This window comes from Bactrocera dorsalis, chromosome 4 (assembly GCF_023373825.1).
Source record: "Bactrocera dorsalis isolate Fly_Bdor chromosome 4, ASM2337382v1, whole genome shotgun sequence".
Classification (NCBI taxonomy): Eukaryota; Metazoa; Arthropoda; class Insecta; order Diptera; family Tephritidae; genus Bactrocera; species Bactrocera dorsalis.
In genome coordinates this window covers 57,968,974-57,994,443 of record NC_064306.1, presented here as the reverse complement: position 1 = coordinate 57,994,443, position 25,470 = coordinate 57,968,974, and the positions used below count along the sequence as shown (strand labels likewise).

Sequence of the window (25,470 nt, the reverse complement as noted above, 5' to 3'; positions counted from 1 at the left end):
CTGGCACGGGAACATTTTGTACTGTGGATTCAAAATTTTCCACTAGACTCTCAATTGTTGATCTGACAGGACGATTTTAACGACCTTATATTGGAGGTAGCGCTTTTAAAGTTGAGTCAATGACTCAGAATTTCGGTGGTAAATTTTAATAATTTTGATTCGTTGTTTGGATCGTATGCCTTTCTATGAAGAAATTGCAAACCTTACTGAAGAGAAATGTCAAAATAGCGGAAAAAATATGGCGTCGTTTGCTGTCCATATCCGTCTACCTTTGTAGCGACTCTATGAAAAACCCCTTATATTTGAGAACTTAAAAAAAAATATGAAAGGTTACTACTTTTTGTTTATAAATAAAATTTTCTTTTCCAAAAATAACTAAAAATCATTATTATTCTAATATTCATGCATATTTGAATTACTGAAACTATTTGAATGTGATTCAAAAGACTTAAGCAACGAACTCGAATTGGCTGACGGTTTGGTTGTTTTTTATCCTAAAACGAGGTAGTTTACGATTAATTAAGACACATAGCTAAACTTTTATTTTTTTTCGAGGAAAGTAGGAAGAATCAGATGCCAAAATTTCAAACTAGAACTCCTTAAAATATTTAGAGTAAATGGTATATTAGGTGCGTAAATAAGTTCTCGCTATTTTTTTTTTATGAAAATACCATTTCATTGCAAGAAAATTATTATAAATCAAGTATTTAAAGTATTGCGCATTGCTGGTTGCAACTTTTTCCCAACTCTCTGGTAGAGCTCGAATATCATTACGGTAAAATTATTGGTCTTGTAATGGTATTCAAACATCAAGCCATTTTTTCATTAGGTCTTATGAGTGGAAATATCTAAGGAATATAGTGGCTTGCTAGCTGGTTTTAACGGGTGCGGCAAAGTGACGCCGAGCGTCATGGATCCTCATTGAGCAACATCTCCAATTCACCGCCTTCAAAGATTTTTGGTCTTCCTTCAAAATCGCCTTGTTTAAAGCAACGAAACCAATCACGGCACGTTGTTTTGCTATTGGCAGCTCCTCCGAAAACTTTTTGGCGTTTATGATATGTTTCAACCGCCTGCTTCATTGACTTCTTCTTCTTCTTTACTGGCGTAGACACCGCTTACGCGATTATAGCCGAGTCAACAACAGCGCGCCAGTCGTTTCTTCTCTTCGCTACGTGGCGCCAATTGGATATTCCAAGCGAGGCCAGGTCCTTCTCCACTTGGTCCTTCCAACGGAGTGGAGGTCTTCCTCTTCCTCTGCTTCCCGCGGCGGGTACTGCGTCGAACACTTTCAGAGCTGGAGTGTTTTCATCCATCCGGACAACATGACCTAGCCAGCGTAGCCGCTGTCTTTTAATTCGCTGAACTATGTCAATTTCGTCGTATATCTCGTACAGCTCATCGTTCCATCGAATGCGATATTCGCCGTGGCCAACGCGCAAAGGACCATAAATCTTTCGCAGAACTTCATTGACTGAAAGAAGAAAATCAACACTTCCCGTAAATAATGATTGTTTAGCAGAAAAGCAGATATATTTACACAACGAAAAGTGTATGACATTTAAACACAGTCAACAAAGTCATGAAGACGCAGTTTCTTTCACAAATGGTCTTTGAGATACAATACTTAAAGACTTGAACGAAGGATTTTTTTTTCAATTCCCAATCTCCAAAGGGTTTGCCGGTAATGGCTTTGGAATGGCCGATTTTAAAATATTTTCTTACAAAAATTTCAGAAAACTCATTTAAGACCTTAAGCGTCTAAAAATCAATTTGATAGCATTCCTTTCTATGTTATTGCCGTCAAACACTTACTGTTTCCTTCGTATTACCCAAAATAATTAGAAATACACCCAATATTAGAGGCGACTGAGATGAGAGTGTAGCACTTTTGTTTTTACAGAAAATCATTCACTTTACAGTCAACTAATCTTGAACTTAATTTGAAAATATATAATTAATTTTACTCATTTCAAATATCTTCCAAGCATAGAAATATTTGCATATAAAGGCGCTTACATTTATGAGCCTAAAAATAGTCACTTTCACACACTTATATGTAAAATTAATTATTCCCTCCTATGTTCTCATGGTAGTCACGATAAGTTTATATATTTTTATGCATAAAATCGTTTTCTGATGTGTACTTTTATTAATAGAATAGGGTGTTTAAGTACCTTTTTCTACCTTATCTATTTAGTACCTGAGAAGATAAAAATAGCTGCAATGAATTTGTACTAGACACAATTAAGCAATTACTATTCATAATGTTTAACAATTTTTCATTATAATTTTAAAGCATACTGTCCGAAGTTTAATTAAATGTTTATTGCTATGCAACGATTAATAAAAATGTTTGTTCCTGACTACTCACTGTTGCTATAAACAACTGCAATTATCGAATGTTCGGGGTACCTTAGCTTAATTGGTATATCAGTTCGCTGTTACTGTGATGTTAATATATGTAATAATAGTTTGATAAATATTACACTGTCTTATAAATAAATAAATAATTTACATAAATGTAAGTAATATCAAATAGAGTCAAGAGGCATTGCAGTAACAGTTTTAATTTAAATTTAAAAGATATATAAAACTCAGGCAACATTTTAAAAAACCACAGCTGAAGGGAGCAAATTAAAATGGAATAAATTTAGGAAATTTTAATATTTTACTGACTTTAATAAAATTTTGCCACAAGTTGCCAAAAAGTAATTTTAAAAATCAAAAGTAGGAAATATTAAATTAAAATGAAAATTTCAATTAACCATTTAATCAAATTTTAGTGCTAAACTATTAAAGTTTTTCATTTAGCCATTAGCAAATTGAGCTTTCATAATTTGAGGAAATTATACAGTAAATCGTCAGTTGTATAAGCATGCTCATGTTGTTATGCTGATGTACTATGCTCGTTTGCGCTGTATTTCCTACAAATATGATTCATATTTTGTGTAATATATCTACATTTACAAACATACTTACATACATTTATTCAAAATGATACATAAAACATAAATGTAAATACGTGTGTGGATGAAATGAAGCGTGATGTCTTGCTCCAAAAATCCGTCAAAGTATAGCTTGTGATCAATTTGTAACAAGCTTACAAGTATATATGTAGACTCGTAAGCTGATCAAAATGAATTATATCAAAAGGGGTGAATAAAAAATTTAAAATTAATATTAGATATTAAAAAAAAATATAAAAAAAAAACATTAATATAAAAATTTAAGTAAAATTTATTTGAAGAAAAAATTTGCTTGGGAGTAGAATAGAATTAAAGCAATTATTTCATTACAAATTAGCTAATAGGGCAATTGAATTTGGCATTTATTTTGTAGTACTTTTTATTTCTCCGGCTGTCTGTTCCTTCTCTCCATGCGTCGCAGCTCCATTTCCATAAGTAACTTAATTCAAGACTTTTAGAACTCTTTCTAAAGTTTTTATTATGCACTTTTTAATAAAAAATATTTACTATAATTTTTCGACTGGTGGCAACTCTTTTTCTAATTTTTTTTTTGTATTTAGTATTTCTAGGTGGCCACAACATCTTTTCAAACCTTATTTGTGTGTATTTGGTACTTTTGAATTTTTAAATTTTTTTCGATATGTGGCAACTCTATCTCAAGAACTCTTAAAATTTTAAATTTTATTGTAAACATTTTTTTTGCAAAGTTTGTATAAATTAAGCACAAATTTTTAAAATTTTGTAATGTTTACTTTTTTCAATATACGGCAACTCCATTTCACAGTATATTTGATAATAAGATTTTCGAAACGCTAGTCATAATTTAAAATTCCTTAAACCTAATTTTTTACTATCGGCAAATTTATTTGGATATTTTTTTATTACAAATCTTGCTGACTATTTTCTAACAGCTTTAAAAATAAAAAATATAATAAAAATATACTATATAAGTATAATAAAAATTTTAAATATTAATATTCAAATATTTTAATATTTCTGGCTTTATTTTTTCGATATGCGCTATATTGTTTCAAAATGTGCTTAAATTTAAGCATTCAAGAATTCTCAAAAAAAATCTCTTCCTCAACTAAAAATGCAGCAGAGCGAATTTTTTCAATCTGACTCTTTTGATCGAAGGCAACACCATTTAGACACTTCCAGATTACACTCTCCCACTTTCTTTAACTTAAATATCAAATTAAATTTTTTTTATTTAATTTTTGTAGGTGGCAACTCTATTTGAAAATATATCTATATTATAGATTTCCGTTGAAAGTATGTTTTGTAAATGAATATGAGTATCTACAACCTACCAAATTTTTCGCTATCTTACTTGTGTGATCGATGGCAACTCTATTTAATAATTAATCTAATATGAAAATTTCTTCTTTACTTCAGCTTTGCTTAAGCTTATATATTTAGTTAGTATATTTTCATTTTTTACTTTTTCTATCGTTGGCAACTCTGTTTGAAATCATATTTAAATTTTATGTTTTCAGAATTCCTTTGGAAGTATGTATTGTAAATTAATATAGATCATACCAAAATTTTCGCTAACTTGCTTTTTTATACTTGGCAACTCTGTTTAAAAATTTTTTGAAATTGAAAGTTTCCAGTTTACTTTCCAGCTGCTTTTTTTTGCCATTTTTTTGAGTTAAAATCATTTAATTTTTTTATTTTCTCTTATTTCTAATGATGGCAACCCTTTTCAAAAAACGTTTACATATAAGATTTCGAGAACTATTTCCGAGAGTTTCTGTTTTATAAATGCATATGCAAGAAAGCTAATTTGTTTCAATCTTATTTCTTTTAATCGATGGCAACTCTATTTTAAAATTTATCGAAATTAAAAATTTACTAGCAGATTACTTTTTAGCAACTTTTCTATATTTTATTTATACATATGTATATGTATTTAATTAAAATTTTTCAATTTCTTTCATTTTCAATTTTTTCTACAGCCGCCAACTCTGTTTCAAAACATGTTTGAATTCAATATTTCCAGAAAATTTTCCGAAAGATTATTTAATTTACCCACATATACTCGTAGCAAAAAAACGTCTATCTTAATTTTTATGAAAGGTGGCAACTCTATTTAAAAATTTGAGACTTGAAAATTGTGTTCCAAATAATTTCATAAATTACTATATTTAATGTTTATTTCATACGTACTCAAAATTATTTGAAATTTTTTTGTCAATATCATTTCATATCAATTTTATCGCATAACATTTTCTGAGTTTAATATCATGACATTTTTTGAACCACCCAAACTGCAATTTTTAAGTCTTTAAGCTCAAAATTCAATAATCTAAAGCGATTACGAACAACGCCACAAAGCGTTTAATATATGAAATAACGGCATTAAGTCATACTAAAATGGTTTGTGAACAACGCCGCGTACACTTGTGGATTTTACAAACATACTTACGCTTAATTACGTATGTATATTGCAAACGCCCCCTACAATGGCATGCACTAAATTTGCAACCCACACATACACTCATAATTACACCCACAGTGCAGATCTTAAATAGACGCTCAAGCGCAGCTCATACGCAGCTGTTGAGGTGAAACCATCAATATCATGGCGGCTCAACAATGCGAGCAAAATGCAAAAAAGGTACGCACAAATGCGCCTACATACATACCCGTATAGGCAAATATATATACAAACTTTTCAAATATAAACATATTTGTACATATATACTCGTATATACCATACAAGTATTTCACATGTGGCGCATAGAAAAGTGTACATATGTATGTGTGTTTGTTTATACGAAGCGTCTTGAAGTTGCTCGCAAAGTGTGTGAGACGGATGCAGCGCTTAGTTGACAAAGTCAACCGGCATCTGTAACGGTTATAGGCACTTTTTCACCGTGGCAGACTGTAAAGCCATAACAAGTAGTAATAGTAATTCATCAAGAAATGTTGCGTGACAGTTCAATAACCCAAAGTGTGGAGCAAAAGTCTATACAAATATTAACTGTGTGTTGGCAAGAAAAATTATGCGTTATTTATTCTATGTGTGTGTAAATATAGAGCATACATCACCTCAAATGTAAAATAACGCAAAATCACTTTTCATAACTTTACAGGCAAAGGAAAAACAAAATTTGAGATTTGGTTATATATCGGTTATTAAATGGTTATATATTGGTTATGTATTGGTTATATCTGTAATATATAGCACATGGTAGCCCAAAATGGAAAATAACGTAACATCACTTTTTATAAATTTACATGCGAAGAGAAACAAAATTTGAGTTTTGGTTATAAAGTGGTTATATATTGATTATGAAATGGTTATATATCGGTTATATCTAACATTTTGCGCTACATATGTGTATGTAATATAACGTAGGGAATTGTAAGCAATAAACAACTCAATTTCGATACTTTAATGTTAAGTTGTTTGGCATTTTAGGTGACGATGTGTGCCTACAATAAGTACAAATTACATACTTACAACCAATCAATGGAATTATTACGGTAATGGAGAAAAATAAGTAGAAAGGAGACTAAACTAAAAACTATTTTTTCGATTTTTTGAATTTTTTAAAATCATTTTTTTCGATTTTTTGGATTTTTTTAATATTTTTTAATTTTTTTATTTTATTTTTTATTTTTTTGAATTCTTTCATTATACACTTATCGTTAGTTAAAGGGCAAAAATGCGCACTATTTTCGAAAATATCAGAATTGTGTAAATTTTGTAAAGTAATTATGGTTAATTAACAGCGCCTGTCACAAGCTCGCCTCACAGCCGGACAGTTACTTTATGCTCTTATATTAAATGCAGAAAGAAATACAGAAGCCATTGCTTGTATTGTGTTGTTGTAAGTAAAGCGTTAGAGCTTAAAAATAGCACTTGTTTGCTAACTACTTAGCGGCGCGGTGTTATCGAACCGCCAACCTGGTTTAGTTTTTCGTTTTTGTGTGCGCGTTGACACTTTTCTAATTTAGCAAATCACGCCTAGCGAGTTTACGCTTAACAATACAAAAACATGCAAGTCGACGCATACACATACACATTTATATATGTAGTATGTATATACATATATACATCTACTTTATATATGCTATGTACACATATTGAATTATTTTTCACTCTTTAGCACGTCTAAATGAAAATATATTTATTTACTTTATTTGCCAGCAATTTACTGCTAACTTAATCGCATTTATTTATTTATTAATTTAAGTTTATATGTTATTTTTGTAATTCCATTATTTTTAATTTTTTTTTTTTTGTAATTCCAGTTTGCGGCCAACCTGCCGTGCCGCTTAATGCCAAAGTACAGACCATCTCCGGCGATGTGGGTTTCATAGAGGCCAAATACGATTGCGATTCCGGTTATGAGCTCTTCGGCCCAAAGTCCATCAAATGTGATCCGCGGACTGGTTGGGAGCGTGAGTTGCCGTTTTGTGGCACGAATGTGGCTTATCGCAAGCCGGTCAATCAGAGTTCATACACGCGTGCGGGACCGGCGAATTACGCCAACGATGGCAAGCCGGGGAATAAGGTAAATTGTGAAAAAATATAAAAAAAATATTGATGAATTGTTTGATTATATTTAAAATCAATACTTACAGAAGTTTGTTTCAAAAACGTAAATTTTTAAAAGCTATCGAGACTTGTTCACAGTTGTTTGTATGAGTTTATTTAGTTGGTTGATTTTGCTTGAAGAGCAAGACAATTACTAAACCTCATCTACATATCGTCACCTAAAATGCAGTTTTCATAAGTTTACAGGCCTTCATATTGAAATAAAATTTGAGTTTTGGTTATCGGTTATACATACATTATATTGATTATATCTGACAGGGGCTGCTTAAAATTTTACGCTACATTTATGTAATATGATGTAAAGAATCGTAAGTAATAAAAAACTCACTTTCGATATTTTTAATGATATGTTGTTTAGCATTTTAAGTAATATATACATATGTATATCTTTCGAAATGATGTCTAAGAGCATTTTCAAAGCGATATTTTTTAATTAAAGTGAAAAGTGGTTTTCCACAATCAGTAATCAGTTGGTTCATATGTAAAATCCAAAAAAAAAAAAATTGTTCTTTAGAATCAGAAATATCCAATAACCTAAATCTAACACCTTTCCTAACAGATTTACTGAATTTTAGTAATCTTTTTCTAAAATGAGCACTATCTCCCAAGGCAAATAAACTATTGAGATATATTAACAATCTTAAGAGGCAAAAATATATAGGTACCTTTTGCAAAATTTATATGTATATTAAACAAACAAAAAGATACTTGACGGATTACAATTTTACTAAAATTACAGTGACTCTCAGTATAAATCTTTGGAATATTATTATAGAGAACAACTAAGCACGCCAGCAATCTTACAAGGCACTCTTTTGGTTTAAAAAAAACATTATTTGTTGAGACAGACCCCAAACCCAATGTTTCTACCAACCTTTCCTGAATCAAAAATGTCTTTAACCCAAAAAAGAACTCTTTATAAAAAACATGTTTGATACCACAACTTGTGGTATCCCTCCCAAAACAATTGCACTGACTTGACAGCCAAGAATGAATCGTCACGAATTGACTTCTAATGCCAACTGTATTCTAGTCAGGCCGTTTTGTATCGAGCGAAGCAAATGGCAATCGAAAGGAACAAGGTTTGCCTATAAGATAGGTGGACAAAACTTCCCAACCGCTGTTTTTTGAAATAGTTCTTAACCGGTCTTGCAGCAAGAGGCCGTATAGTCGCAAATTCTGGGTATTTTTCGGCAACCTCATCAAATACCGAGCATACGAGTACATTGGAGTCAGAGATATTCGATCTCGACGTTGATTTGGCTAGTTACTTAGTTTCAGATATGTTTTTTGCATTTAGGGCTGGGGTAATGGTTTCTCACAGTCACAATGCGATGCATGAAAGGTCGTCTTTCAACGTCCAACCGTTACAACCAATTTTTTTTTTTGAATGTACCCGGTTGCTGTTAAACCTTTTAAAATGGCTGCTTTAGAGGCTTCTCTTTCGCCATATTCACACTTTTTTTACCTCTCAGGATGTTCTTCCTCTTTCATGCAATAATCATAACATATGTATACTGGAAAAGACGCACAAGTACAGTAGCTTCCCAACTCTTGTTCGGAAACAATGGAACAATGGAAAAAATTGCGCCATCTTTTGGCAACCGTATGAAATTAATATTAACCCAATAGGTTAGGTTAAGTTGGGTAAATGAGCTGATTTCTCGTGAGTTCACGAATAAACCCACTTGAACTGCTTGAGACGCATGTTCATTATGATCCCCAGGGGTCCTAAGTATAGATCAAAAAGACCGTCGCATATTGACAAACTGCCTAGGGTCTGTCACAATTTTATTGAAAATATGACAACTGAGATGCTTCAACCTTAGTCTGGCGAAAGTTGGAGAGTAGAAGAAAAGTGTCTACATTTTTCCACCTCATTTTCCACCTTACAATTTTGACAAGTTGTGTCTTCCAAAGTCTTTAGTCTTACCGCGTGAGTGCCAATGAGACAGTGTACAGTTAGGACGCCCATTATTGCGACGATGTGAGCCTTGCTAAGAGCTCTGGATCAGAAAGCTTTTGCAACCCTACAAAGGCAGGTTGCTGATCAATGGTTGTGAACAGAATAACAATACCCTGCAAATCAGATCAAATCATATCACCAATCGAAGAAAATGTAATGAGGTTTCTAAAACATATCCTCAGGATCACTTTTATTCAAAGATTGAAATTTGAGAAATTATTTAAAGACACAGTCTACATTCGTATTAAATAATCCTTTTGCTTTATAAAACTTCATCCTTCAAAAATCTAAGACTCATAAACTCTACTATTCGTTTTTCCAGAATCCCGATGGCCAACAGTGCTCCGAAACGCAGAAAGAACCATCACCCTGGTGGCGCGTTGACCTACTAGCACCACAAGCTGTGCGCGTAGTGCGCATCACCACACGTGGCTGCTGCGGCCATCAGCCCTTGCAGGACCTCGAGATACGTGTTGGCAACAGCAGCGCCGATCTACAACGTAATCCGCTCTGCGCCTGGTATCCAGGCACCGTGGAGGAGGGCATTACGAAAACATTCTCCTGTGCGCGACCATTGATCGGCCAATATGTGGCCATACAATTGGTGGGTGTGGAGGGCAGTTTGAGCTTGTGCGAAGTGGAAGTTTTCACCAACGATGAATTCTCCGTCGATCGCTGTCTCAGCCCCAATCTGAGTGTGGACACAGTGCTGACAACATTCTCGAAAACTTGCTATGAATTCCATGTGACGAAGGGTGAGAATTTCGAGAAGGCGCAGCAGATGTGTGAAGCAACGGGTGAGTAGGGTTGAAGAGGCGTCGCGGGTGTGATGTTTTATTGATTAGCAAAAATTTTTGGAAATTTTTTATTATCTTTCTGTGGTTATTCTTACTTATCTTGTTTCTTTTTTTTGCTGCTTTTAGGTGGCAATTTGGTGCACGATTTTCGTGGTGCCGCCAACGATTATATACTCGCCGAATTGGAACGCCGCAAATCCGAACTGAAGACACAGCTGGTGTGGATTGGTGCGCAAAAGGAGCCCGGCATTACTTCGCGCACCTGGAAATGGGTTAACGGTAAGGCATAGGTGTTGATTAAACCTTAATTTATTGAGTTGCGAATTTCACTGACGCAGACATGGACGTATTTCAGACAGCATGTTTTCTGCAATTAACAGCAAAATTGAAAGAAATAAATCCAAAAAAGATCTGAAAATATAATATTTTACACCCAACCAGTTAAAAATACTCCCTTACGCATTTAGTTGTCACGAATTGTGTAAATTCACCGAAATGAAAATTTATTATACTGTTGTTGTGTTTTTATGTCTCTTCGCGTTTGCGAGTTTCATTCGCCAGCAGTCGTTTTTCTTTTAGTGTTATTTTTTTCTTTTATTGAAGTAATGTATATTTCATTTGTTTAAACTTTTGTGCCATAAAAAACCGGTTCCATTTTATTTTGATCTGCATGCAGACTCGCACCTTAACAGAGAACTCGACTTGCAGTTCTGTGTGGTTTTTGTTTTTGTTTCGATAGTTAGTAGCGCCATTAGACCAGTTTAATTAAATAAGTCCGCCTTTATGGCGAAAAACCTTGTACGCCTTACGAAAGTCAACAGTCCGCTGGCGTTGTTGGTCAATGGGCCGCAAAGACATTAGGCGATCAATCATACACAGGGGGAATGGCAGGCGGGAAAATTATGAAAAGACTTTATATACATATGTTTTTAACAAAATTTATCCATATAATATACAGATATTGAAGTTCAATGTTACTTTTTGGTAAGGGTAAAGGCTGACTGATTTTGCAATATGTAGTTACTTTACTTGGTGTTAACAGTTGACGAATTCTCTGAATAGTATTGCACAGAATTTTAAATAGTTTTCTCTAAAGGCTTAAAAATTCTTTTTCTTTCAGAAGAAAATCCTTTAAACCCTTAGAGATTTATTCTCAGAACTTGTAAATGCTTTCGCACAATTTCATTAGCGGCAATTTCAGTTTAGAGAACAAACCTGGGGAATACGGTGTTTGATAAATCGTATTATTTTTGAAAAAAACACTCAACTTTATCGTGGCGAGACGAGTCGAGTAAGAACGCATTTCATGTCCTAAATATCCACCAAAATCCTTTAAACGTACTCGCGAGAGATGACGAGCTCTCATGCCATCTCCACAACTATTGCCTGACGATTTTAAAGCACAATTTTCTTGCACTTTTTTAATATTTTCATCAGTTGAGGGGGTCGTAGGTCTTCCAGAACGAGGCTTATCTTCACTGATCCCTCGGCCGTCTTTGAAGACTTTGTACCACTCGTAGACTTGCGTTTTTGATAAAACTGAATCACGGTAAGCCTTTTCCAACATTTGCTCGAGAAATTTGGTTAAAATACAAACTTTTAGTCAAATTCTTTGTTCGATATTTCTATCTATTGTAAAAATCGCAACTCACTATTGAGGTGTACCGACTTAAGCAGCGGCTGTAAATAAACTGATTGACAAAACGCGCCCATATTTGGCATAATAATGAAGGACAATCCTACCAACTTATAAAAATACCTTTTATGAAATAACATTTACCCGGGGAATTGACATTGACTTGTTATGATGAGCTCAAAAGGCAAACACTTTCAATTTCGAAAGACCATTCAAACTAAGTGATTCATTAACCGGGAATATCGAAGGTCGTTTTATAAATTTTCGAGTTTTCAAAAAAAAAAAATAATTTCATTAGTTTTTAGAATTTTCCTTCACAACTAACTAGTCCAATATTTTATGGAAAGGTTTTCGTGTCTAAAATACTTCCTATGCAGATTACCAAATACAAATTTGCCAAAAAAACTGCTTGATTGCTGAAAAATTAAATATTTTTTCCTAAGTCCTAAATAATAGTACTTCAGACCCGTAACTACTAAACTAAAAAATTGGGATTTTCAAACGCAAAACCCTTTAAGTTAATTCCCTCTCCTTAACAGAAGTTTACATGAGTTCTGGTTAATGCAATTTACTCAATATAATATTGGGAGTTTCCGGATTAGAGTAACTAAATAGGCATATCATTTTATTGTTTATAGACCAGAGCTGATCTTTTTTGAAAGCAAACAGAATCATAGCAGAATGAAACTTATTGAAAACGAAAGATAAAATAAACAAAATTAAAAAAAAATAATAATTTGCGGGCGATCTGAGAAAGGGGAAGGTCATTATTAAGAATTAAAACGGATTTAAACTATTTAGCTCGCTTTCCGGCACAACTACGAGTTCTAGAGAAAAGTGTTATACGGCAAAGCTTTAGGTTTTGAAAGGATATAAAACTTTCATTTCAACACCTTTTCCACATGACCTCAAAACTTATATGAAAAATTCAAATATCCAAGTTTTTAAAATGTTTTACTTTTATCATTATTTATTCTTATTATTTCTTTCACAAAATTTAGTGTAAACTTACCTTCTTACCCTTAACCTCCCAAACACACTGTATTTTTTATTAAAAATATTAAGAAAGAAATCGTCATTCAATAAAAACCTCTGATTTTCAATCAATTTAACGTTAAAATATCAGGGCTTTTTATAAGTTAGTAAGCTCTGTGTTTATTGAGATCTCTACTTTCTGATAGTATAAAAATATATACATCGCTATAGTAAATCCTCTGAGAAATAACAAATATAAAATTCCATCAGTAGTCATACTCTTTTTGGAGGAAATTTAAAATTTTAGTTCAAGTTATAATGTCGACCTAATGAGACCAAAACTCGGACATATGTGTATATATACTTACTCGTAACACTTATATGTTTCACCATATTGCATTTAGAAAATATTTTCTTTCCAACATGTGCTTTTCACTACCATATGTATAGTAAATATGTATATATTTTTGAGTGCCGTCCTGCCATCTGGTTATAAAATACTTGTATACAATGAGCGCCGGCGAAAACACAATGACCATATACATATGTATTACCTAGTGCAAGTCTCTATGAAAGTGGCATTGAAAACCAATGGTGATGACCAAAATTTCATACAAATTCGACACACCAACCGGCTGCGCCAAACAAAGGCATAGTAACAACTAAAGCGCCCAAAAACAATAAAAAGCGAAAACCAATATTATATGTAAATAATATAATGACATGTAAAAATATTGGCTTGAGCGCATAGAAAATCCAGCTAAAGCAACAACACAATGCAGACAGTGTGCGCTAAAAGGAAAAGGCCACCTTTTATTGAATGCCGTACTAACTATAATGGGCGTGATTAATGCCACAAGACAGACATACACACATGCACATATGTGTGTTTACTAATTGTTGTATGCAAATGCAGTTGGCCAAGGCGTCCATACTTGGTCAACGGTAAAATGTTCTTTGAAAAACGAAAGTCTTTTGCGTGCCACGGCGCATTTTAATTATGCATTTGCCATGCATTGTTGTTGTAAAAAGTGAGATTAAGCACAATTAATTATATAAGCTTAGACAGTGTTGGTGTAATGGCATGTCTTAAGACGGACTAACAAGTGTGTGCCTGCAAAGCAACAATGCGACGAGCGTTAGACGCGCTTTAATGACCTTGCGGCATTGCAAATTCTCTATTAAATTATAAACGTTATGTGTAACCGTATTTAATAAATACAAAATTTGTAGGTGAAGTGGTGCAGAAACCGGCCTGGGGCAAAGATCAGCCCAACAACTACAATGGCGAGCAGAATTGTGTGGTGCTGGATGGCGGGCGCAACTGGCTGTGGAACGATGTGGGCTGCAATTTGGACTACCTGCACTTCATATGTCAGCATTGTGAGTGTTTGTTGCAAAAACCACTTGTTGTTGTAATGCAGTGGTGCTTAATTGATACCTAATTGCTTGCCTTTCTATTTATAAATCTATCGCCATCCCACACTAACTCTCTCACTCTCTCTCTACCACATTTGCGCAGCGCCCCTCTCCTGCGGCTCGCCGGACTCACAGCAGAACACTACAGTTATCGGCCGCAACTACACCTTGGGCAACACCATCATATACGAGTGTCCGAAGGGCCATTCGCTGCTCGGCGATGCAGAGCGCACTTGTCGCGCCGACGGCACTTGGGGCGGACGTGCGCCCACCTGCAAATGTGAGTAGTCGCAAATATTTTTTACTTGACCATATTTACCATACTTGCTAAACTACATTGCACCCCCACTCGCCACACAGATGTCGATTGCGGTCCGCTGCCGGAATTGGAGCATGGCGCCATTCTACTGTCGGAGCAGCGCACCAGCTATGGCGTGCAGGCGACCTACACTTGTCACGAGAATTACACGCTTATTGGCAATGAGAATCGCACTTGCGAGCTGACGGGTTGGACGGGCAAACAGCCGGAATGTCTGGTTGATTGGTGTCCTGAGCCGCCACGCATCGCCGGCGGCAGCGTTAGTGTGACGGACCGGCGCGCCGGCTCGACGGCCACTTATGAATGCGAGGCCGGTTATGTGCTGGTGGGCGAACCGGTGAGTCAACTTTTGTTTTCAATAACACGCCAAGCCACTGTAATATGATTTATGCGCTGGTTTGGTGGTTTTGTAATGGAAATTTATTTACTAATATTTTATGCATTTTATTTGTGTGTGAAGATAATTTCCTGTGGCCTCGGCGGTGAGTGGTCCAGCAAGCCGCCATCATGTCGTTTTGTCGATTGCGGCGCGCCGGCGCGGCCCGATCGCGGTCATGCAGTGTTGGTGAATGCGTCTACAACAGTTGGTTCGATGGTGAAATATGAATGTGAAGAAGACTACTGGTTGGACGGGCCGTCGGAGTTGTACTGCACTAAAGAGGGTAAATGGTCGGGTGATGCGCCGGTGTGCGAGTTGGTCGCTTGTGATACGCCGCATGTGCCAGCCGGTTCCTTTGTGGTGGGTTACGACTATAATGTGCACTCGAAGATTCAATACAATTGCGATCCGGGTTATGTGCTGCGCGGCAGTCCGACCCTGGAGTGTCTCGAAACCGGCGAGTGGAATACGGATGCGCCGTTCTGTGAATGTAAGTATGAAACTAGCTAAGAAAGCCCAGAAGAACCTCCGGATTACACTTGATACCATTATACTGATGGATCTACTCATAAGCCTCAGTAAACGCTCTTTTGTTAGCTTCCAAGTAAATTTCCTTATCAAACAAATCTTTTTTCCAGACATCGACTGCGGCATTATCACACCCATACCGTATGGTTCCATAAAATATACACAGAATACTACATATGTGGGTTCGGAAGTCACCTTCAGCTGCACGCAATCCCATAAATTGAGTGGTGTGCCTAAACGCGTTTGCCTGGAGTCCGGCGTTTGGAGCGATGCCTCACCGAAGTGTGAAGGTAAGTCCCTTATCTTTGATTATATTATCTTGATCTAACCGTTTCTAACTAATCTCTCGACTTGCAGAAATCCGCTGCTCCGAACCCGTACTGGCCGCTCACAGTTTGCTCTCTGTGACCGGCAATGATCGCATGTACGGACGTACTCTAATTCGTACTGCGGACTCAACACAGAACAGCGCACAAACATATAAGTAAGTTACCAAGACTTTCTTTCCTTCCTTGTTCTTTTGTATACCTCTTAACTTTATTTACTTTTTACTCAGGATTGGCGCTTTGGCTAAATATCGTTGTGAGCGCGGCTATAAGATGGTTGGAGAGGCTCTTGTTACATGTGAAGATAATGGCCAGTGGAGCGGCGCGGTACCGGAATGTGTGTGTAAGTATTGCTCCGAAATCAAAATTCAAATCGGCGATTACCATGACCAGAAGAGTGATGCGTTGCCTATCATATGTCGAACTTAGAAAACTTCTCATCGATTCATTCCTACATATCCTGATCTTACGAACGTAGAACTATATGTATTAGAATCACTTTGGTTAAGTCCTGCAGACGTTCTCTTCTTCTTCTTCTTCCATCGCTTACGTTCAGCTCGTTCTCCTCCTGGTCATTTGAACGGAAACGAACAATAACAATCGTTTCTAGCGAAATTTCGACTCAACCGACCACATCTTGGACTAATGATCTTCAAATAGTTTTCCCTTTACGATCCTTAACTCTATTGTATAAAGTCTCAACTAAATACCCTGGTCTTTCCAACCGAGTGGAGGTCTTCCTCTTCTTCTGCTTCCGCTGGCGAATACTATGTCGAATACTTTCAGAACTGGAATGTTTTCATCCATCCGGACGGCCTGACCTAGACAGCGTAGCCGCTGTCTCTTAATTCTCTGCATTCGAAATCTCGACCTAACGGGCTACATCTTTGATTGAAGATCGTCTTCTTCAAATCTCAAGATCAAGAACTTTTATCTTCAGATAGTTTTTCCTTTAGGATCCTTACCTCTATTGTATAAAGTTTCAACTAAACACCCTAAAACTTTTCATCTCTCCTCTAGATGTTGAGTGCGGTATTCCAGCTAATATTACGCATGGCAAGGTGACCCTAGCCACGAATGTGACATATTATGGCGCAGCTGTATTATACGAGTGCAATCCTAACTTCAAACTCGACGGCGTGTCACGTCGCTTGTGTACAGAAGACGGCACCTGGAGTCACGAAACACCAGCTTGCATTGAGATCACTTGTGATGAACCGGACATCAGCGAAAATCTCATTGTCGATATTATCGATCACTCAGTAGGCTCGCAAGCGAAATTCAAATGTGCCAAAGGACGAACGCTGATCGGCAATGATACCAGAGTCTGCCTAAAGAACGGCAAATGGGCGGGGAAGAGTCCAAGCTGCAAGCGTAAGTAGAATTGAATATTTAATTATTCTTGGAATGCAATAAAACATTACTTCCATACAGCTGTTGACTGCGGCCGACCGCCGATGATCGAGAATGGACGCGTCATAGTGGTGAATGAGTCCACGCTATATGGCGGCTCTGCGGAGTATCACTGCATACCGAGCTACAATCGCATCGGACAGTATCTACGCAAGTGTACGGAGGATGGCACTTGGAGTGGTGATGAGCCGCGTTGTGAAGTTGCCGCCACCGAAGCGCAAGAAAGCTCTAGTTTAGGCACCGGCATTGCGATCGGCGCCACAGTCATCATTTTGCTGCTCTTCATTATCGGTCTGATATTTCTGCATCGCAACAAAGCGCGACCGGTAAAGAATACCGAGAATGTGCAGGCGGCGGAGACCAAAGATGAACGCAATGCGGCGGTGATGTCTTACTCAACGCTCGAAGCCAATAACCGCCTACATTTGGACAGTGGACCGCCGGCGACATTCAATACGTTTCAAGTGAATGGACGTAATGGCAATGGGACCATTGGCCGCAAGCCAGGTGGGTGAAATGTGACGTTAAAACAACGAATTAATTAATTAATTTTTCCTTTAAATTTTTTTTTTTTTGGCACACAGAGAACATCTACGATCAAATACCCAGCGAGCAATTCTACGATGCGCCATATGAGATGCGCAACAACGACGAGGTCTACGAACCTGAACCGACGGCCGGAAATGTCATCACCATAAACGGCATATCGGTGCGATGAGCAGCATGCGGAACCGCAAAGTCAGCACGTCGTTGTGGTTATTTTTTAATAAATATTACATAAATTAAGTGCTAAATTCATGTTGAGCATTTAAAGTAGTAATTTGGGGGCTCTTCGAGCTCTTTCATTATTTTTGTTTTCGTACTACAGTGAATGCTACTCCATTGGGCAGGCATTGCTATTAATTTCTGTGTAGCATATTATATAGTGTATGAAGTATGACTTGAGTAGACGCGAGGTCTTTTTTATTTGAGCTTCGGACTGAATATTAGCGAACAATGTTTTAAGAGAGCGCAGAGAGAGTATTTTCATACATGTATGCTACACAATAACTACTTGTTTCTGGCTTCAAAAACTACAGTCCAATGATTTATTTTTGAAAATAATTTCATACAAAACTCAAGCTTAAAGTTAGAGCTCACACTTTTATGTATAACGAATCGTCCTTATATGTTATTTTATATGTATTGTATAATCGTGAAAACTCTCTTATAATCCTATGCATATACTGTTATAATGAATAGACGAATATAATTAGTGTATCCATTTAGTAATAGAATTGTAGATTTTGTAAATTTTTTGCTTAGTTTTAAATTAAGAAATATGTTTACCCATTTTAGTTCTAAGGTTGCCTTGTAAATATTACGTTATCTGTTTAATTTGTATGTTAACTAAATATTTATTAATATAAATGGTCTGTGTCGCACAATAAATAAATTATAATAACGAAATCAAATATACCATATGTTGAATAATAAACAATACTTGACAGAATATTGAAATAATTTGGAAAAACTCTAAAGTGTTGGGAATATAAATTAATAACCATTTCCAAGAAATCAAAAATTTAACAAAAAAAAATTTAAATTACTGTTATTGGCGACATAAATTATCCATATCATAAACTGATTTTTCATATGATTAGCTATCATATTCAAAACTGTTAATAACGTATCCTACGAATAGCCGGAAAATTTATAGAATTGCTCTTCAGCACTGCTGATTGAATAGCAGACATTACTATAAGCAAAAAATAGTTAAGACTTTCACCGAAGGCCTTTTACAAAAATTTAATAACACTTCTTTGTTGAATAATTTCACTCATCGTAAAAATCTCCAAATGCACTTTATGTAATATGGATGTTGGAAGCGAAGAACTAAAATTGTGATATAGTAATTTCAGTATGGGCGATGCGTTGATAATGTGTCTCACACTAGCGTGATCAAGGCACTCGAGAGAAGGAACGTAACCAGCCCGATATGCAGATGGATAGAAGCCCTTCTGCGCACTAGGGTAACAGAAACAACAGTGGGAGAAAGTAAGAGTCGTCTTGGCGCCACAAGGGGCTGCCCACAAGGTGGAGTACTATCCCCTCTGCTATGGAGCCTGATAGTAGACGAACTACTCGAGTTGGTCACCAGCAATGGAATCCGCTGTCAAGGGTAAGCGAACGACATTGTCATAATGGCGACAGGCAGATTTGAGAGCACTCTCTGTGACATTGTTCAAAGGGGCTTAAACCTGGCGAAAGGATGGTGCAACAGGGTAGGGCTAAATGTCAACCCAGCAAAAACCACCGTGATCCCATTCACTAAGCGGAGATCTCTTCCGGGCCTGAGGTCCCTAACAATTGGAGGCACAGAGGTGGAAATATCTAAGGAGGTCAAATTCCTTGGCCTCACCTTAGACTCATCATTACGGTGGAGTAGGCATTTGGACTTAACGCTGTCCAAAGCAACTAGAGCACTTATGATTTGCACACGCCTGGCCGGCAGATCATGGGGATGCAAGCCAAGTATCATAAGATGGCTGTATACTATGATAGTAAGGCCTATCGTCACCTATGGAGCGGTTGCCTGAGCCACCAAAGCAGCGCAGTCTTCGGTGAATCGGAGACTGTCAAAGCTGCAAAGACTTGTCTGTGCTTCGGGGGCAATGCGCACATGCCCCAGGGTGGCACTGGAAGTCATACTAGAGCTCACACCGCAGCATCAGATGATCAAGCTAGCAGCAAAGCACACCATGCTGCTAATGCCAGCAGAAGGCTGTGGAAGAGGGAAGATAATGTCCTCTAGACAGATGGATGCACTAGCGGAAATCACACCACTAGCCCTCCTCCCAAAGAACGGCACCACGAAGAAAATAAACCTCAAGAAGAATTTCAAAGTTACTCTAGGCAGCAAGACGGAGTGGAGTGATTCCACGCTGGAAAGGCTGCTGGAAGACAGTACCATTCAGTGGTACACTGATGGCTCAAAAACACCGGAAGGTATTGGAGCAGGTATTGCGGGACCGCGTACTAAGCTGTCCATACCTATGGGCTGCTTCCCAAGTATCTTCCAGGCTGAAGTTTTTGCCATTTGTCAGTGCGCTGAAGTCAACCTCAGCCGCAACTATCGCAACCAGCGCATAGCTATTCTCAGTGGTAGTCAAGCGGCACTAAAAGCGATCTTATCATACGAGACCAAATCGCTCTTAGTCGAGGAATGCATAGGAAGGCTAAACCGCCTGTCCTTGTGCAACCGGGTGCACCTAATTTGGGTGCCAGGGCACAAGAGAGTAGAAGGAAATTAGAAGGCCGACAAACTGGCCTGCGCTGCGGCAGCGTCCAAGATGTTAGGACCAGAGCCATACATAGCGGTAGGACCCAACACTCTTAAAGAGGTGCTCCGCACGGAGGAGAGAGTGGAGAGAGAACGGAACTCGCGGCAGGCAGCAAGTATGCGCAACGTGAAGCTGCTTCTAGTAGGGTACAATCTCTCCAGGTTTAAGGAACTAATTCACCTCCCCGTGAAAAATTCCGTCCCCTCGTCGCAATCTACACAGGGCAACATGGACATGGTCTCCAACATGGGCATGGTGTCCTGTGCTAACTGCCGGTTCTGCGACCTGGAACAGGAAACACCAGCACACCTAATCCTGGATTGCACAGCAATCTGTGGAAAAAGGCTTAAGGTCCTGGATTTCGTTTACAGCAGCAGGGATCACATCACCTCACTGGCGCCTGGCAAACTCCTGGAACTGTTCAGGCTGCTGGGGCTCTGGGAGGTCATGTAATATAGGAGAGGGCACAATAGATCCTAGGTCGTGGTGCATTACCTCAAATAATACTATCAATAGGCGATGTCAGTTTCTATATCTTTCTAATCAATCGTCGACTTTCAACAAGAATATTAGAGAGCTTAATCAAAAAACAAAACAAGAAAAAGAAAGTCAAACCAGAATTTGCCGCTTTAACATCTGCAATACGATTATTTTAAACAATTAAAGCATGTTCGTTCTCAGCCACGTTTTTATGCGGCGAAATGTCGAAAAAGAGCGTTCAGAGCTCGCATTCGTCACAGGAAATGTGCAGAGTATGCGAAGAAACCTATGCATTGGGCTAGTGGTCTAAATCGCAGTTCTGCAACGTTTCCAATGCAGTAGTCGGTAACTTGTTATCTTTTGACTTTCGCCGCCACTGACAATACCAGTGATCAAATTCACCTTTGAGCTTCAATCATCGCATGACGTTGTTATCAACCAAAAGACCTTTGTATGTATCTATCAAGCAGTCAATAATATATTTCATTTCTTTAATTTTCAAAACATATGTATACTTTTTCAGGAAACAGCAAACTCAGTTGAAATCCATGCAATACTTCTCTATAGAAGCGCATTTCAAATCTGTGCCGATTGTATCCAACAAAACAATGTACACTGAGACCCCGTAGTATTCTTTGCAAGTTCTCATGCAGAAATTTTCGTGTTTTGTTTCCCGGCAGCAGATTCTTGGGTTTTCTTCGTCAACTCTCAGTTCTGCCGCCATATTTTCGTGTCTAAATAAAAGGATCGAAAATGTTTCTCAGCTTTTTGTCTTCGATTTCAGAACGTTACAAGCAGCGTATCTGCCTTTACCAGATCGATCGATTCTTTCTGAATAATCACGCTGTGAGAATAAGGAAAAGATAGAATATTAATAGTAGGCAAAAAATCCCAATTACATATAAATTCAAATTAGCTCACGGCTGCGATGAGTACCGTTGCTTTTCTTGTTATTTTATATTTTTTCCTACCTTGGAGGAGGGAAATGTGCCTCAATTTCCCCTCTGAATCTGCCACTGGTATTTTTACAATGACCTTTCATATGTAATATTTCTACAACAGTGGCGGAAATAGAAATTATTTTATTTTGTATAAACAGAAGAAATATGTGCTGTTCCGTTAATTATTGATTTGTTTTTTTTTTTGGACATACAGTTTAAAATATGAAAAAAAAATTATTAAGCATGCCAAAACTAAAAAAATGATTACTGTGGATAAAAGCAAGATTTTAACTTTGCCAAAGGAAAACTTAGAATACGAAGATCAGTGAAAGTATAGGTTTTAAGAAGTCTGCCGTCGGGGATTTTTTGAAAAACTTTCAAAGCAATAAGTAGAGTAGAAAACCTCGCTAAGGAGCAACATGAAAAACATGTGCTAGGGAGGATCGGCAAATGGAACGCATTAGGTTAAAACATCGACTCAAAAGCGTTGAAGACATCAGGATGAAGATCACAGAAGACCTTGGCACCAAAATCACTGCTAGAACTATATAAACGCAATTAAGTACGAGCAAGTCCTGAAGGAAGATTTAACTCTTTCAATTGAAGAACACTTTTCACAAGAGAACGATCTTATCTTCAAGGATGATTCTGCGCTATTTCATCGTGCCTGTTTTTTCACGCCTGTAGTTTACACAAATTATTTCAATAACAATATTAATTGTATATTTTTTTATTTTTTCTTGGTAAAAGACTTCCTCTCGCAAATGGAGTTTTGACGTTCGAATGGCCAGGTAACCGTCCAGATTTAAGCCCTATTGTGAACATTGTGAAAACCAAGATAGCAAAGAAGAGACCCAGTACTTTAGCTGAGTTGAATAAAACTCTCGAGGATGCCTGCTATACACTTTTTTCTCTGACTTAACAATATTTGGGAATATAATTAGCACATACAATATTTTACATCAAAATCTAAAGCATTTTCGCTGAAAAACGATTTTAATTTCCGCCACTCTAACTATTCCTGAATTTATTATAATTTAAATCCTTCTGTAACACACAATCAACTTCTATGAAACACGGTGTTTTCAAATAAAATTAAAAATATATATTAAAAAAAAAAACAATTATTTGTAACAATCTCTTTGTAAACAAACAACAAAAGAAGTTTTATGAAGTGATTATCACTCAAATAATACTTAAGTGCCACAGCACGCCACGCGAACAAAAAACATTGTCACAAGAAAGAAGTTGTTTACCTAGTAATGTGTTGTTAAAAATAAGTACTCCCATATTTATCTATTATTATCACAGCGCAGCTAAACCAATGCACCCTAACCTAAAAACATCAAGTACCTGCTTGCTTTGGCTCTTAATCCCTCAACACTTCACTGCCAAATATCAGTCACTCTTCGCCGCCGCATTAAACCAGTGCTTGTGCGTTCACGCCGCTTAAACTCGATTTACTTAGAATACAAAATTAATATTAAAAAACGAAAATGTTGAAGTTGCTGCAAAATCATCCGATCGCCTGCAACTTCTTATTTGTGGGATTTGTTTTTGTCATGCAAAAAGCATTGCAACTCTTTTGCACCGCCGAAATGAAGCTAGAACAGCTGGGTCAAGTGCAAGTACAGCAGAAATTTAATAGAAGAGCGACTGCCAGTGAAAGAAGGGATTAAGCGTGATACGAAGGAAGGGTTATTGTGCAATTGGAGTGAATATATTAATAGCTTTATTTCGAAAAAATTTAATAATAATGAATTTAACAAAAAATTCCAAATGTGACTAGTTTTCAGGGAAAAATAATTTTGGATTAAATATTTTTGTTATAAATTTAAAATTTTGCTATAAATTAATAATTTTGTATTTTGTATATAAATTTTGTTTGTATTGAAATGTAATAAATAATTATATTTGTATTGAAAATTATTCCAATAATGAAAATTCTATTTCAACATTAATGTTTGCGTTCACTACACCACTGTGCTTCATGGGAGCCATCAACAGACCAACAGTGTTGTTCGGTTTTCGCTTGAAAAAATATTTATAAATATAGTAATGCTTTACGTAGAGAAAATATGATGCAGATTTATTGTGAATGAAAATTTGGTGCTCTCGAAAACTGTAAAAAATTTAACTCTATAAAAAAACGATAAAAAAACTTTGATAGTATAGGATAGGAAGTAAAAAAATTTTTTTTCTTACTAGTTGGAAAAAGTTGTTTTGTTTTAAATATGAGCTAAATACTATTTTTTTGTCAAAACTGATCAATTCACAATCACAGAATTTTTTTTTTTAATAAAATGAAAAATTTTTCTTATCAAAAATTTTCGAGGTATGAAATAAAAAATCTAAAAATAAACCTTGTTCTTCTGATTTTATCAATTTTTTTTTTCTCTAGCGAAGAATTTTTTGGAAGTTTAACTCGTTGACTGTCAGTGTATCACCGGTTATCACGACAAAAATCTACTCCCTGGTGCCAATCAAAAAAATATATATTGCGTTTTGGCCTAGGCGTGTATCGCCGGTGATATATTGGCATCTGGTAGCAGGGTGTTAAGCATTCTCGAATAAAATTTTTATACTGCTAACATACTACCCTAAGGGCACAAAGACCATAAGTCGCAGTGAAAAACCTCAATTATTTTCTTTTCGAAACACCCTAATGTTAGCACACCATATAAGCTCATATCCACACTCCACAGAATAAAAATTAAAGCGTTCCTCAGCTGAAATCGCTTTTTATTCATCAATTTCGTTTACTCAGCATTTATGTATATGCGCCAGCTTATAAAAATCAAACGTAGTGGAATTTTTTACAACCTAATTTTTTTCATAAATAAAAAAAAACAGTTTATAACATCTCTCTTAGTATTGTCTACACTTTGATATCCGCAAATTCCAATAAATCTGCCTTAAAAACCTGATTTCTCCACAAACAACAATTAATAATAATAGAAAATTTATACACGTGCGCATGTGTGTGTATGTGTATGTTGTGCACGAGCGCCCATACTAATAATAATGCAAAAATTTGTTTCTCTGCTTAACTTGTTCCCGAAGTCACACTGTGTGAGACGCAAAAAGTCAAACCAAGTCGATATTAAAATGCTAAAAGCAGCAACACAACAAACAGAGACAAGCAAACGGCATAGAAGACATAAATATTAGAAGACTCTCTTCTGGAAACCAAAGAGAAGACTTAAGAGCGCAATATTTTAATAGCAGACGCGCAAAGAGCGGACTAATGAACAGAATCTATAATGTCAATTTAATTAATAATATATTCAGTAATCACTTAAGTATATTTATGCGAGTGTGTGTGTTTGTGTGGGCTTTATAAGTTGTGTGTATGTATGTATGCCTGTGTTTTTGCTCACTTAAGTGGTTATATGAGAATATTGTTGGACAAGTGTACTTTTGGTG

General features: G+C 36.4%; 1 protein-coding gene and 1 long non-coding RNA gene across 2 annotated transcripts in view; one reads left to right on the top strand and one right to left on the bottom strand.

The window, feature by feature from the left end:
• The window catches only part of LOC105225706 (sushi, von Willebrand factor type A, EGF and pentraxin domain-containing protein 1), a 65,086-nt gene extending 46,304 nt beyond the window's left edge, over positions 1-18,782 (top strand). Inside the window, exons 3-15 of the mRNA XM_049456136.1 lie at positions 7,236-7,498; positions 9,831-10,305; positions 10,432-10,584; positions 14,150-14,299; positions 14,439-14,615; positions 14,696-14,991; positions 15,115-15,523; positions 15,672-15,851; positions 15,919-16,045; positions 16,118-16,230; positions 16,908-17,261; positions 17,322-17,807; positions 17,885-18,782. Coding sequence (XP_049312093.1) covers positions 7,236-7,498; positions 9,831-10,305; positions 10,432-10,584; positions 14,150-14,299; positions 14,439-14,615; positions 14,696-14,991; positions 15,115-15,523; positions 15,672-15,851; positions 15,919-16,045; positions 16,118-16,230; positions 16,908-17,261; positions 17,322-17,807; positions 17,885-18,018 — 3,317 coding nt within the window. The 3' untranslated portion in view covers positions 18,019-18,782. The remainder of the gene's footprint in view (positions 1-7,235; positions 7,499-9,830; positions 10,306-10,431; positions 10,585-14,149; positions 14,300-14,438; positions 14,616-14,695; positions 14,992-15,114; positions 15,524-15,671; positions 15,852-15,918; positions 16,046-16,117; positions 16,231-16,907; positions 17,262-17,321; positions 17,808-17,884) is intronic.
• Positions 911-23,945, bottom strand: LOC125778452 (uncharacterized). The gene is made up of 2 exons (XR_007422722.1): positions 23,398-23,945; positions 911-1,085 (listed from the first exon to the last, which is right to left on the bottom strand). It is a non-coding gene; the product is annotated as an uncharacterized LOC125778452 (long non-coding RNA).
• Between the last annotated feature and the right edge of the window lie 1,525 nt (positions 23,946-25,470).